At 23.4% G+C, this 15,046-nt stretch overlaps 6 protein-coding genes across 6 annotated transcripts; 3 read left to right on the plus strand and 3 right to left on the minus strand.

Annotated features, from left to right (window-relative positions):
- Positions 1 to 8: 8 nt before the first annotated feature.
- On the plus strand, positions 9 to 1,301 carry DICPUDRAFT_146695 (uncharacterized protein; the record flags this gene model as incomplete). The annotated part of the gene is made up of 5 exons (XM_003283018.1): positions 9 to 118; positions 200 to 353; positions 428 to 854; positions 923 to 1,141; positions 1,222 to 1,301. The coding sequence occupies 5 exons, from the start codon at positions 9 to 11 to the stop codon at positions 1,299 to 1,301; spliced, it is 990 nt and encodes a 329-aa protein (XP_003283066.1).
- Positions 1,302 to 1,402: 101 nt separating this feature from the next.
- DICPUDRAFT_44582 (uncharacterized protein) lies at positions 1,403 to 3,612 on the minus strand. Its single transcript, XM_003283062.1, has 2 exons — positions 2,975 to 3,612; positions 1,403 to 2,903 (listed from the first exon to the last, which is right to left on the minus strand). Exons 1-2 carry the CDS (start codon positions 3,033 to 3,035, stop codon positions 1,495 to 1,497), a joined length of 1,470 nt encoding a protein of 489 aa, XP_003283110.1. The 5' UTR covers positions 3,036 to 3,612; the 3' UTR covers positions 1,403 to 1,494.
- Positions 3,613 to 5,803: 2,191 nt separating this feature from the next.
- Positions 5,804 to 6,845, plus strand: DICPUDRAFT_74058 (uncharacterized protein; the record flags this gene model as incomplete). The annotated part of the gene is made up of 3 exons (XM_003283019.1): positions 5,804 to 6,197; positions 6,267 to 6,647; positions 6,820 to 6,845. 3 exons carry the CDS (start codon positions 5,804 to 5,806, stop codon positions 6,843 to 6,845), a joined length of 801 nt encoding a protein of 266 aa, XP_003283067.1.
- An 814-nt stretch (positions 6,846 to 7,659) lies between these two features.
- DICPUDRAFT_74059 (uncharacterized protein) lies at positions 7,660 to 10,036 on the minus strand (the record flags this gene model as incomplete). The annotated part of the gene is made up of 4 exons (XM_003283063.1): positions 7,660 to 9,042; positions 9,116 to 9,470; positions 9,544 to 9,803; positions 9,920 to 10,036. The coding sequence occupies 4 exons, from the start codon at positions 10,034 to 10,036 to the stop codon at positions 7,660 to 7,662; spliced, it is 2,115 nt and encodes a 704-aa protein (XP_003283111.1).
- Positions 10,037 to 11,849: 1,813 nt separating this feature from the next.
- DICPUDRAFT_91034 (uncharacterized protein) lies at positions 11,850 to 12,591 on the plus strand. Its single transcript, XM_003283020.1, has 2 exons — positions 11,850 to 12,084; positions 12,151 to 12,591. The coding sequence occupies exons 1-2, from the start codon at positions 12,060 to 12,062 to the stop codon at positions 12,513 to 12,515; spliced, it is 390 nt and encodes a 129-aa protein (XP_003283068.1). The 5' UTR covers positions 11,850 to 12,059; the 3' UTR covers positions 12,516 to 12,591.
- Positions 12,592 to 13,248: 657 nt separating this feature from the next.
- Positions 13,249 to 13,413, minus strand: DICPUDRAFT_24140 (uncharacterized protein; the record flags this gene model as incomplete). Its single annotated transcript, XM_003283064.1, has 1 exon — positions 13,249 to 13,413. A coding segment is annotated over one exon (165 nt), but the record flags the coding sequence as incomplete, so codon positions are not given.
- Between the last annotated feature and the right edge of the window lie 1,633 nt (positions 13,414 to 15,046).

Here is a 15,046-nt window from a genome sequence, read left to right on the forward strand (position 1 = left end):
TCAAAACAATGACTAGTAATATTACAGATAATTTACCATCAGATTTTACAGTTGGTTATTATTTATCGAAATCAAAAGTAGAAAGATTAAAATGGAATTCGTTTGTAGATATGTGCAAGTAAGTGAAATATTAAATAAAAAATACAATTATTCATAAACTATGCGTTTACCAACCCTTTTTTTATTTCATTTAATATAGAGAGAAATATAACATTAATTGTGTTCCACTCGATTTAGAAAAAGATGTTAGTTCATATGATAAACAACCATTTCATGTATTTATTAATAAATTAACTGATGAATTAGGTGATCTTGAAAATATTAAAAACAAAACCAAAATAGATAAAATTCAAGTAAGTGCCATCATTGATTATAAATAAAATCTAATAAAGAAATATATTAATAATTTTAATTTAAAAAAATAAAGGAATTAATGAAAAGATTTAAAACAATTGTTCAAGTTGATTCAATAGAATTTCAAAAATCAGTTTTAGGTAGAGATGTATTAAGCATATTATTGGACAAGCTAAATGATTCTAAAGAAGGAGGTGATTTTGTAAAGAATCCAAACTTTGTTCTAATCGATGAACAAAGTCAAATTAAAGATTATAGCGAATTATTGCAAAAGAGCGATATTACATTCCCATGTGTATGCAAACCAATAAAAGCATGTGGATCAGAAGAATCTCACTTTATGGGTATTGTTTTTAGAGAATCTGACCTTCATCAATTTAAACTCCCAATGTTGATCCAACAATTTATCAATCATGATGGCATCATATATAAAGTATTTGCCATTGGCGATTACATTCACGTTGTGCATAAAAAATCAATTAGAAATATGAACCAAAACGGTAATATAGTAAACTTACAAAATTCTTTTATTTCTTATATTTGCAATACTAATGTAATTATATTATAGAAACTGAATTGATAAAATTTGATAGTCAAAAACCTTTCCCATCAACTCTATTACCAACTGAAGATATCGAATCTAAAGTTCAAACACCAAATAAAGAAACATTAAAAATTGTAGCACAAAACATTACAAAAGCTTTAGGACTTACATTGTTTGGTTTTGATGTTATCATTGATTCCGAAACCAAAAAGCTAGCAGTTGTCGATATTAATTATTTTCCAAGTGAGTATTATTATTTTTCAAAAGCAATCTCTTTTTAATTAAAACACATAATTCTAATTCATTTATTTCTTTAATTTTAGCATATGGTGGTGTTCAAGATTTTTATAAATTATTACTCGAACATTCAATTAATTTATATAAACAAAAAATAAATATATAAATAAATAATAATTATTTATAGGATATTTATTGTAAAATATAATATTTATTTTATTTTATTTTATTTAATTTAATAAATAATTTAACTTTTTTTTTTTTTTTCTAAATTTCTTTTTTTCTTTTTTTTTTTTAATGATTATATAAATGAATTATATATTAATAAATAATTTCGATAATTAAAATAATAAAAAGAATTAATTATTATTATTTTGAATATTATTATTGATATTATTATTAGGACCTCTAACTTCTTCTTCTTCATCACCTTCTTCGTTGTTATGATTATTTTGATTATTATTACTATTGCTATTGCTTTCATTATTAATTGTTCCATCTTTTGAATAAATTACTGCAAAAATAAAACCTGGAATCCAAATGACTGAAATTAAAATTTCTGAAATGACAATTTTATTGACACCATCAATAATTTCATCACAATAATTGTTTTTGGTATAGTTGAAGTAATCTTTAACAAATTTGCATTCTGCAATATTTTCTAATCTTGGGACTGAGAGAATGGCTGGAATGGTAATTTGGTCAAATTTAGAGTCAAAGAGGGGTACTTGATCAATTGGAATGATAGCTCTTAATTCGTCTAATTTTAAAGTTTTGATATTTTCAACAGTGTATGATTTCTTGGTGTAGGCTACAGAGAATAAATTGATCATTTTAACTAATTTGTCAAGTTCAGTTTGAGAGTAGGTTACGACTTTATTAATGGCTGGTGATGGTTCGCAATCGATCCATTTTTTCATCCATGGTGGTGAGATACCGGTATCAAGATAATCTTCTAATGAATTACATAAATCTGAAGAAGCTGCTGATAATGGAATGTGGAGACCCATTGATAAAAGAGTAATTGAAATTGATAACAAACTTAAATAACAAAGTAACATGAATGTCCATGATTTTCCATTAGCAACACCAAAAATACCCCAGGCACAAGTAATGATTGCAACTACATAACCCATAATTGAAATTGATTGTCTGAGAAGATTAAGATTGGTTTCTTCGACTTTAGCTTGATGGGTGCTGATGGTCATATTATTGAGCTCGTCTAACAATGGTTTTAAATTCTTTACTACGGTTTTGGATACATCAGTTTTACCAGCTAAAGCATGAACTAAATTGGCACCTGTTTTTTTAGCATTTTTTGCATTTAATTCCATATTTGAGAAAAATCCATTCAAATCTTTTGATGCTGTAGAGTTTGAAGTTAAACCTAAAATAACACCAACTATAGTTGTAATAATAATTATAAATACAAAGAACTTTACGATCTTGAAATGCCATTTGGATGAAACTGTTTTTGATGGTTGGTAATCTGAAATAATTGATGAGGTATCAAAATCTGCACCTAATGTTTTAACATCTTTTTCTTCTTGTTTTTCTTTTGATGATTTCTTTTTTATACTAATACAATTTCTTAAAAATAACACAACCAAGCCCAATACAATTATAAAGATGCTTAATAAAACCCCTGGAAAACTTAAAACTACTAATGACTCAACATAATCCCTATTATCCAAATCAAATACTGGTTCTACCTTTTCTCTTTTTAAATTATATCTATTTAAATTACTTGGTGTTATGAATGATGTGACTTTATAATAAAAAAGAATAAAGATTAGTAAAAAGTTAAGAAAAAATTATTTAAATATTGAATACACTTACAATCAGCCGAAGCTAATGAAAAAAATAAAGATGAATATAAAACTGATTTAATATTAATCATTTTTTAACTAAAATGATTTATATTATAATTTAGATTTGTAAAAAATAAAAACAACTTTAATAATATAAAATTAATCTAAAATAAATTTAATCTTTTAGTTTTTAAAATTATAATATATATTTCTATTTTTTGTTATTATTATTTGGTAAATGATTATTTAGATAAATGATTTCAAAATAAGATTTAATTTAATGATAAATTAAATAACTATTGATTAAAAAATTATTTATTAAATGATTGATTGATTGATTGATTATTTTTATTAAATTTTAAAAAATGATTGGGAATTAATATTTGATTTTTTATTATATTAATTTAAAAAAAATAAACAATACACACACACAACAATAAAAACAATATAGTTCTTTAAAAAATAAATAAATAAGTGAATAAATAAATAAATAAATGAAATATTAATATACAATAAAATATAAAAACACTATTGTATAAATAAAAATATAGAATAAAAAATATATAAAGAAGCAATAAATTATTATAAAATTATTATTTGAAATGAATAATGAAAAAAATTTAAAAAATACCAAAAACAGAGACAAATATAATATCAAAAAAACCCCAACAAACCAATATATTTTAATTATTCGATTGTTTTTTTAATTGTTTATTATTTATTATTATTAAATTTTTTATTATTTTTTGAAAGAATGGTTTGAACAATTAAGAATTTAAATATTTTTTAAAATAAATGAATTTAAGAAAAAAAATAAAAATAAAATAAAATAAAATAAAATATTAATAATTACACATACATGTACTCATACACATACACATACACACACACATAAATTAATATAAATATATTTATTTATACAAATCCTATTATATAAAATAATAATAATAATAATAATCATAATCATATTTAAAAAATAAAAATAATTATTTAAACAATAACTATCACATATCCATAAAAAAACATTAATCTATTCTTTGACACTATTTTTCAAGACTATTATTATTTATGGATGAATAAATTAAAGAACCCACACTCCCCACATATTTTAAAATAACACTCCCCACACTCACACATATTTTATTTAAAACAAAATCTTGTTCTCAAAACACTCTAATATACATTAAAAATTATTTTAAAATAAAAAACAACACAAAAGTCATCCACAAATTATTTTTATTAAAAAAAAAAAAAAATATCATGTCCTGGACATTATCATTCCCAAACCCACTAAAAACAAAACACATACACTTACCACACCCACATTATTTCATTCCACATATTTATAAAAAATAATTACCCCACACTTTTATTAATTAATTTTTTATTTTTTTATTTTATTAATTTAAATTTATATTATTTTCTATTTTTAATATTATATTTTTTTGTTAATGGCTATTTATACTTATCTTTTGTCTAATAACTATTTATTAATAGCTATTGCATTAATTTTAAACCAAACATGGATTCACATTCGTTTTTATTTAATTATTTTATATTATTAATCATAAATTAATAAAGTTTATCAAAAATTAAAAGGTTTCACTTTAAATTTTTATATAAAAGGAAAATATTATTTTTTTAATCTTTGAGATCAATAGATTAAAAACCACCACAATATAATTATTTTTAAAAAAGGAAAGAAAATTATTTATTTTTATAATTATTTATTATTCATTACAATAAAAATGTATTTCATTTTTAGATTTAATTACTCTTACTATATTACATAAAACAATAAATTTTATAATAATATAATATATCTTTATATAAAAATAGAAACTTATATTTATATTTTATTAAAAAATGATAAATCATATTTTAATTATTATAAATTATTGTTTTTAAAAAATAAGTACAGTAAAGAGTAAATAATCATTAGATATACTCAAATTTGATTATTAATATATTTATTTTTCAAATAATAAAAAAATAAAAAAATGAAATAAAATAAAAAATATATTAAAATTGATAAAATATAGATTTATTTAACAACATCTTCTACGACCACGACCAATATCAATATCAATATTGATAAAATTGCCACCCAAACCACCGCCACATGGGTTACAGCATGGGTTAAACCCACCAAAATTGCCACGATTACCAAAACATGAGGATTTATTACCAGAGAATGAAGCACCACTTGGCAAAGCCAAGTTTGATTTAGATGGAGAGCTTCCGGCACTAACTGGGCTCATTGATGAAATATTTTCTAAAATACAAAAATAAATTTATCTTTAGATTTAAATTTAATTATTTAAAAAAAAAAAAAATTTATATTTACTAATAATTGACATTTTTATAGATTGTTTTTTATTTTTATTAATAATAGTTTGAAATAATTTGAATGAAAAAAAAAAAAAAAATTTGTTTCTATTTATATGAATTTAATTTAATGAATATATAATTTGTATATTAAAATATATAAAAAAAACCTTTACAATTTTATTATTTTGACCCATTTAAAAAATCAAACACACATTTTTCCATCTTTCATTTTTTATTAATTTTTTTATTTTAATATATAATGATATTATTTATTTATTTTAATTTATTTCAAAACCTGATCATTATTTAAATATGATATTTAAATTATAATTATTTTTTTAAAAATGGTTTTTACGTTTAAAAAAATTTTTATTTTTTTTTTTTAAAATTTAAAATTTAAATTTTTTTATTTTAGTTTAAAAAAAATTTTATTTAAATGTAAATTTTTTTTTTTAAATTCAACTGCCAATAACAATCCTTTCAACAAATAATAACTTTATAAATTAATTATAATTATAATAGAAAAATGGGAAAACGTTTATGTAATTTATGTAAAGAACATATTGATACTTTTAGCTATATCCAACATTGTTTAGTCTGCGCTATAAAATATGCAGATAAATATAATATAGATATCAAAAATTTAATTAACAAAACATTTCAAGAACTAGAAATTGAATATGTTGTTAAAAAGTCGGAAAGTTCACCAAACAAACAACCAAAATTAAATCCACCACCACCAACACCAAATAGAACAACTACAACTACAACTACTGCAATCACTCAACCAAACCGTGACCAACTAAATTGGAGAACAGTATTAAACAATCATGTTAATGGGAATTTTTGCATTGGTTCAAATTGCACCAAAACAGTTGTATCTTCAAATAAAAATAATTTTGCGTTAGTAATTAAAAATGGTAACTATTTTTGTTATTATTATTATTATTAAGCAACATACTAATTATATTTTGTTTATATTTTTAAAGATGAAAAAAGAGTCCCAATTTTCTTTTGTAAACCTTATAAACACTTTAGAGATATGGACCAAGTTTCAAGACTTCAACTTATTATTCGAGAAGCATTCATTAAATGTGATCTTCATAGTCTTAAAAACATTGAATTCTTTTCAAACAACAGATGTTTCCATGGAATTGAAAGTCCTGGTCAATGCTATTCTTATGTTGGTAAGCAGTTTTATTTATTTTCAAAATTTCATAAAGTTCGTTTTTATTATTGTACACCGGAATGTGCATTGTGCCATCTTGTAAAAATCTCCAAAAAAAAATGGAGAAGAATTACTCAAGAATGCTATTATGACGAAGTTATTGATCAACTTGTTTATTATGATGAAGAAGAGAACAATGAAGGTAATGAACAACATATAAATAAAAAAATAAAAAAAGAACCAGAAAATTGAGAAAAAATATATTGCAAAAAAGAAAAAAATTAAACTTTGATCGATAATTTTTCTAAAAAATAAAAATAAAAAACTTTCAATAATTTTCTTTTTTTTTTTTTTAATTTTTCTTTTTTTTTTAGCAAAAATTTTAAATTTTTTTAAATAATTAAGAATTTGATATTTTATTTATAAATAAAGAAAATAATTATAAATGTTTAATTTTTTTTAGTTTTTTTTTAAAATATCCCAAAACTATTATAAAAAAAAAAAAAATACCAATTTAAAAACCAAATAATGATGAATAATATTAAACAGGTTTAGATTTGAAATGATGCACAAAAGCAATTGCCATACTTTGAAACATCAATCAACAATTAAAAGATTTACGGTAAATAAGAAACGTCCCCCAACGAGATAGAAATTGGTCAAACAATTTCGAGAACAATCGTGGAGTATCATGCTTGAATGAGTATGATATGAAACAAACAAACTTCCTAGTTGTATCAGTACTGATACAATTACAAACAAACATCTCTTGGGGCGACGCGCAACTATCAATTCATATCAAACCTTTTATTTATTTTATTCTTCCTAGAGATTTAATGCAATAACAAAACTACATTTAATTGTGATTAAATAAAAAAAATAAAAAAAAGTTTTTTTAAAATACGATGAAACTCCATAATAATTTATTAAAATAATTTTAATATTTGAATTAATAAAAAAATATATAAAAAATGTGGTTTTCAAAATTTTAAACCAATGTCGATATAAAAACTATTATTGCTGTTGTTATTATATTATTGAACATTATTGATTAAGCTAGAAATGCATCTTTTTTTTTTTATAATCGAGTTTTTAAATAAATTACAATTATTATTTTACCGTTATTATTACCATTATTATTGTTATTGTTGATATAATATTTTTTTTTTTTTTTTTTTTTTTTTTTTTTATATTATTAAAATTGATGATGATTTTTATAATTTATTTTTTAAATATAAATTATTGTATCTGGCTAATGCCCATAATGGGAAAATATTCTTATAGTTTGAATAACTAATCATACAATTGAAATTGAATACACCAATAATTGATTCTTGTGGGAAATCACCATTAGCATATTGTCTTGAGATAAGGAATTTGATACCTCTTTCAATTGGTTCTCTATCTGGATATTTAGCAGACATTAAAGATAAGAGAGCCCAACCAGTATTAACAATTTGAGAGGTTTCTGGATGTTGAACGTAATTTTTAGTGACATTAGATTTGAAAGATTCACCCCAACCACCATCAGCTCTTTGTTTTGAAACTAAGAATTTGCAAGCTTTAATGATATTTGGTGAATTTAATGGTTCACCAGCGGCAACTAAACCCTCAATACCAAACCATGTGCCATAAGTAAAGCAAATACCCCAACTGCCGATCCATGAACCATCTTGTCTTTGAATTGATTTAATAAATTTAACACCTCTTTGAATGGAATGATTAATTTCTTTGATACGTGGATGACTTGGTGCATATTTACGGAAAGATGACATTGCTTGGATGCATGCAGCACTACATTCGACATATGAATAATCGATCATAATATTGTGGAAAACTTCTGATGGATTGAATTTCTCTAACCAATTTGGACCACGTTTATTTTCGTATGAAGCCCAACCACCGTCTTTATTTTGAAGAGTAAGGATAACATTGACACCATCTGCAACTCTTTCTAATGAAATTGGATCGATAAATGAAAGTGAACGAAGAGCTAAAGCTGATTTAATACCTTCTGCTGTACAATCAGAGATTGGCCAACCGTGATCAACTGTTGAAAATGGCCATGCACCTTTAGAGAAATGTCTATGATAAACATCCATATTTGGTGAATCATTTGGTACTTGAGAAATATCTAAATATTCGTTGGCTTTCTTCATACATTCTGGGAATTGATTGGCAATACCAGTTTCGATGAAAGCTTGAATAGTGAATGCAGTATCCCAAAGTTGACTACCATTATAACCTTGCATTTTCATACCGTCATTACTTAACCATAAATAATCCTTGAGACGATCGGCATGCTTATAAAAGTTTGGTGAACAACCTTCACGATCCCAAACACATAACATATTAATGACTTTATTAACTGGACCAATATCGATGTATTTAGTTTGTTCATCTTCGTATCTAATATGTTCAAAGGTGTAATCAATAGCTTTCTTTCTTAACCATCCTGAATGAACTTTTTCATAAGCACCTAATGTTGAATTGATAATATTTAATAAGGTGGTATGTGGATTGTACATATCTAATTTATTAATATTATTTCTTTGTTCTGACCAATTGATTTTATCATAATCAGTAATATATAATTCCTTTAAAATTTTTGAAAATAATAAAAATATTAATATAAATTATACTAAATTATATTTATATACATATATTTACCTTTCTTAATTCTTTAACTAAATCAGTTAACTTGCAAGTTGTTTTTCTAGCATAGATATAAGACATTGGTAAGTAAACCATACGACAATGACACCACCATCTACCTGGAGCAATTGGTAAGTTGTATGGTAATAACCAAAATTCGATTGGAATTGGATTTAAACCTTCCCAATCATATACATTTAAAGTTGCTAACCAAAATTTACCCCATGATGGGATACCAACAGTACCACCATTTGCATGTAAAAATTCTCTAGCCTTTTTAGCATTTGGTTGATCAGCTGGAACACCTAAAAGTCTTAATGTAACATATTGTAATGCTGTACCAAAAATATCTGAATGAGCCTCAATATGGCTAAAAAAAAAAATATATATTATTATGTAATTCTTTAATATTATGTGATGTCATATATTATTATAATACATACAGACCCCAACCACCATCAGTTGGATTTTGTCTGGTGATTAAATATCTAATAATTTCTTTTTCGGTTGATTCTGGAAGTTTGAAACCAGTGATATAACAAGTAATAACTAAACCTGGTAAGAGAAACATTGGACCACCATAATCACCTGCCCAATGACCATCTTCAGTTTGAACTTTTGAGAAATATTGGAAAGCTTTTAAGATAGCTTCTTGTGGAGTTTGTGCTTTGTTTAAATCACAACCTTGTGGTGTGGTAGTGCCCTGTGGTGATTAAAAATAAAAGAAAAAAAAAACTGTTAATATAAATCTTTTTTTTTTTGTTGGTAAAACAATGTAATCACACACTGTTTTTAATCTATTGTCTTGTTTAAACATACGGGTTCTTTTAATAATAATAAATGGATATCGACATCAGTGGCTTCCTTTTTTTCTTCAGAGTATTCCCAAACTTGTCTACCTCTGTCTACCTTTAGACTCCAATGTGTTTGTGTCATTTTTTTAATTATTATTTAATTATTATTATATATTTAATAAAAAGATAATATTATTAAATAACTATAATAAATGATATTAAATATTTAAAAATAAAAAAATCTATTGCAAAAGCGAAAAAAAAAATTTTTAAAAAAATTTAAAAAAAAAAAATAAAAAAAATAATATTATTAAAAATTTGAAAAATAATTATTTTTGAAGATATGATGATTGGTGTTGTTTTAAATGAAAATCATTTTGTGATGGTTCTATATAAAGAAATTTCTATAAATTATCTATATATTTCTGAAACTATTTATTTATAAAACTATTTATTTATAAAACTATTTTATTTTATTTTATTTTATTTTTTTCTATTTTATTTTTTTTTTCTATTTATTTTTATTTTTATTTTTATTTTTATTTTGTCGTTTTTATTGTCTTTTATCAAAATATTGGTATCCATATTCCATTCCCCTTTCTTTTATTTTTATTTTTTTTTTTGATTTATTTATTGCTTATTATAAAATTTTTTATTTTTTTTTTTGATAATTTTTTATTTTTTATTTTTTATTTCTTTAGCGCATATTTAAGTTGGGCATAAGATTATTTAAGTTATTTAAATTATATTTTTCAATAATTATAGAATTAATACGTTTTTTTTTAAAATATCTTTTATTTCAAGAAAAAAATAAAAAAAAAAAAATTAAAAAAATATTTTATTTTATTTTTTTTTGATTTTTTTTTTTTTTTTTTTTTGATTTTTTTTTTCTTATGTGTTGGTTTTATAATTATTTTTTGCTTTTTAATTGTTTATAATAATTATAATTTTTTTTTATTTATCTTGTACTATACATATCTATTATCGATAGAAAAAAAAAAATAAAAATAAACATTTAAAAAAAAAAAATTAATAATAGTAATAATTTTTTATTCATCTTTTTTTTTTTTTTTTCATATTAAAAAATGAATAAACTTATCATAGCAACCTTATTAATTTTTGGATTTTTTGGTAAGTTTTTCAGGAATATATATTAACTTATTAATAAGGAAATTAAAGTCATTAATATAGTTTTATTTTATAGGTTTATCAAAATCTAAACAGAACCTTACAGGTATTCACCAAGTAAAATTATTACCATCACATTTTACATTTTGTGACATTAAAAACATCCCAACTGAAGGTGAAGTTTTTGACATAAATTTTGACTACCCATGGATTAAATATTTATCATTCGATTTTGACAATTACTTTGATATATCAGTAGAACCATTTGTACCAATCACTGGTGTTACACAAAATATCACATTTGATTATATGGTTAAAGATATTATACATCAAGATTTAAATCAAATTGGTTTTAAATATTTTGGTAATAGTACTTGTGCATCTAGTTTAGAAACTTATATGTGCAGTTATGGTTTCCCAAAAAGTAAATATAAAACAATTATTATTATTTTAATTATTATTATTATTATTATTATTATTATTATTATTATTATTATTACCTATATTTGAATACTAATCGCTATTGTTTTTATATGTTAGCTGGTGTAAAGGGATGTAATAGTGTTTGTGAAGATATATGCCAAGAACAATTTTTCTTTGATTTTTCAGACCCAAAAAACATAATTGAATTTGCTCAAATTAACCCAGATTTTAGTTCTTGCAATATGACAGGTTCAAGTGAAGCCACTTGCTCAAGATATAATATGACAGAAGTTTATGGATCACCATTACCAAAATCAACTATTTTAACCTATTTAAAAAAAGTAGATTTCCCACTTTGTATGTTTAGTACTCAAGCTACAGAAGGTTATAAATATTTAAATGTAACTTATGATTTCTTTAGATTCCCATTCGATTTCCTTGAACATTACGCACCAAGCACACAACATTATAATGCATATGTACCAAAATCATCAAACGGAACATATCCATTAGATTCAACTATTAGAAAAATTTTATTTGAAGGTGATGATAATAATGGTTACGAATATCAAACTAATGCAACCAAGACATGTTTCTCATGGTTATTATCTTATATGTGTTCATATGGTTTTGTTAATCGTAGGTTTAAACTACTTATAAATTAGGGTCATTATTATTTATATTAATGTTTTTATTTATTTACAGCTGCACAAAAACCATGTTATGTTGTTTGCAATATTCTTTATACAGGTGTTTCAGACTGCGAAAATTCAACCTCATTTTCCTATACATTCAATAATATAGATGGAGGAGATGCTAACTATAAAGTTTTCCCAGATAATGATGAATGCACAGCAATCGGTGCTCCAGGCTCTGATGATTGCACAGCCGTTATTTTTTCAAATTTGGATTTAGGATGGCAAAATCGTAAGATTATTCCTCCAAGTAATTTCCAATTAAGACCAGGTGGTGCTACTAAAGGTTCAGTTTTAGGTTTTGGTGTTTTACTTGGTCTTCTTTTAGTTATTGCCTCGTTAGGATTTATTATGAAACATCAATCTAAAAAATAAACACCCAAAAAAAAAAAACTATTTTAAAAACAATAATATTAAACAACGAAAATAAAAAAAAATATTTGTATTACCTAAATTATTATTTTTTTTTTTAGCAATTGGAAATTCGAATAAAAAAAATTTACAGAAAAAAAAATTTAAATAAATATTTAAACTATTGTTTTATCACTTTTTTATTGGTATATCTTTTATAATTAAATTATATTCTATTATTGCATTAATGTCTAAGTCTTTTTGACGAAGAGGATTTTTTTTTTGTGTTATCTTTGGACGATGATGATTTTGAAGATTTTGATTTTTTTATATCTTTTTTGCTGCTATTTTTTGAAGATGATTTTTTTTTTGGTTTTTCATCCTCTGATTCCGATTCTTCTTCCAATTCAGAGTCTGATTCATATTTTTTTGGTCTTGGAATTGGTACTATTGGCTTCTTTGTTGGTGTTGATGGCTTACTTGATGATTTATTTGGTTTTTTTTGTGATTCTGGGGCGATATCGTCAAAGTCACTTTCAGCAGAAACCATTTCTTCATCATCAGAGTCATCAGAATCATCAGAGTCATCTTCAACAATGTGTTTGGCTTTGTTTCTAGTAGTTGGAGGATTTGATCCTTTCCTTGAATTGGGTGTACTGGTGGTGGTAGTGGTAGTGGTAGTGGTAGTTGTTTTCTTTTCTTTTCTTTCTTTTTCTTTTTCTTTTTCCTTTTCCTTTTCTTTTCTTTTAATTTCATCTTCATACTCTTTAATTAACTCTGGACAGTTGCAATCGCTTTCTGGGATGGCCTCATTAAATTGCTCACTATAGTTCTTCCACTTTATAACATAATGAATTATTCCGTTCATTTCAAGTTTATCAATAACTTTTTCGACTTCAAAATCACCTTTTTCATCTTCTGATTCGGAATCTTCTTCATCTTCAGAGTCATTATGTTTTCTTTTTTTATCTGATTTTTTGGCTAACGATGATTTTTTACTTGATTTCTTTTCCTTTTCTTTTGTCTTTTCTGATATTATTGATTTGTTTCTGGTTGTAACTGGTGGTGGGTTGGATGGTGTGGATGTATTACCAACACTTGTTTTTCTTGATGATGATTTTAATATTGGTCTTTTTGGCTCTTCAGGTCTTTCTGTATCATCTTTTTTGGCTATATCTGGTTTTTTAAATGGTTTTGATTTCATTTTATCTTGTTTTTCTTTTTCTAACTTTTCTTTTTCAAATTTTTCTTTTTCTTGTTTTTCTTTATCTAATCTTTGCTTTTCTTGCTTTTCTTTTTCCAATCTTTCTTTTTCTAATTTTTCTTTATCTAATTTTTCTTTCTCTAGTCTTTCTTTTTCAACCCTTTCTTTTTCCTCTTTCTCTAATTTTTCTCTTTCTAGTTTCTCTAAATTTGATAACCTAGAAGTTGTTTTATTTCCTGTTGTGCTATATGTTGCTTTGGTTGGAACTTGAGCACCCGATTTTTTATTTGTTGCTGAAATTGGAGGAACTGTAGGTGATGGTGTAGAGGATATTGATGGTGATGCTGATGAGGCAGGGCTTGAGGTATTATTGGTATATGGCTGTGTTGTAATATTTTCTGCTGATGATGATTCTGTTTGTTTTGTAGAAGTATTTGATTTAGTTGTGGTTGTAGTTGTTGTGGTAGTTGCACTTTGAGGTTTTGATGTAGTAGTTGTTGTTGTTGTTGTTGTTGTTGTTTTTCTATTTACTAATCTTTGTCTTCTTAATGTTAGATCGTATCTCTTTCTTTTAGTCTCGTCTTTTAAAATTTGCTGTATATAAAATAAATAAATAAATAAATAAATAAATAAATAAATAAATAAATAAATAAATAAATAAATAAATAAAAAAAATTAGTTAGTAAATATATAAATTTAAATGTTTAAAAATTAAAACAAAATAAATTAATAAAAACAACACAATAATACAATACAGTTACAAAAACAAAATATAAAAGACTATCAAAAAAAGATGTATATTGTTAATGAACACAAATGAATGATTTGAACTTGAAAAATTTTAAAAAAAAAACAATAAAAAAAAATTTTAAAAAAATTGAAAAATTAAAATAAAATTAAAATAAAATAAAAATAATAAAAATATGTATAATCTTTTTATTGATTTATATATATGACTAAGCACGCTTACATATGATTCGTTGATATGTGAGAATAGTTTTGTGGCATCTGGATCACGGTTTTTATCTGGATGCAAAATTTTAGAAAATGCTAAAAATGATTTCTTTATTTCTATTGGTGTTGCATTTTCACTAACTTTTAAAATTGTATAATGATTTTCATGTTTTAATCTCTCTTTTAAATCTTCAATAGTTTTGTTTTCATCCATGCCTTCCATTTACACCAAACTATGCTTTTTTTTAAATATGAAATGCTATTTGTTAGAAAAAAAGATGAAAACGTATTTTATTTGAAATGATATATTTATTTATGATGAACCCTATTATTTATATGATGTCCCTATTGTATTTATTATATAATATACAATTAGTTGTAATATAAATTGAAAAAA

The sequence above is a fragment of the Dictyostelium purpureum genome, assembly GCF_000190715.1.
Source record: "Dictyostelium purpureum unplaced genomic scaffold DICPUscaffold_3, whole genome shotgun sequence".
Lineage (NCBI taxonomy): Eukaryota > Evosea > Eumycetozoa > Dictyosteliales > Dictyosteliaceae > Dictyostelium > Dictyostelium purpureum.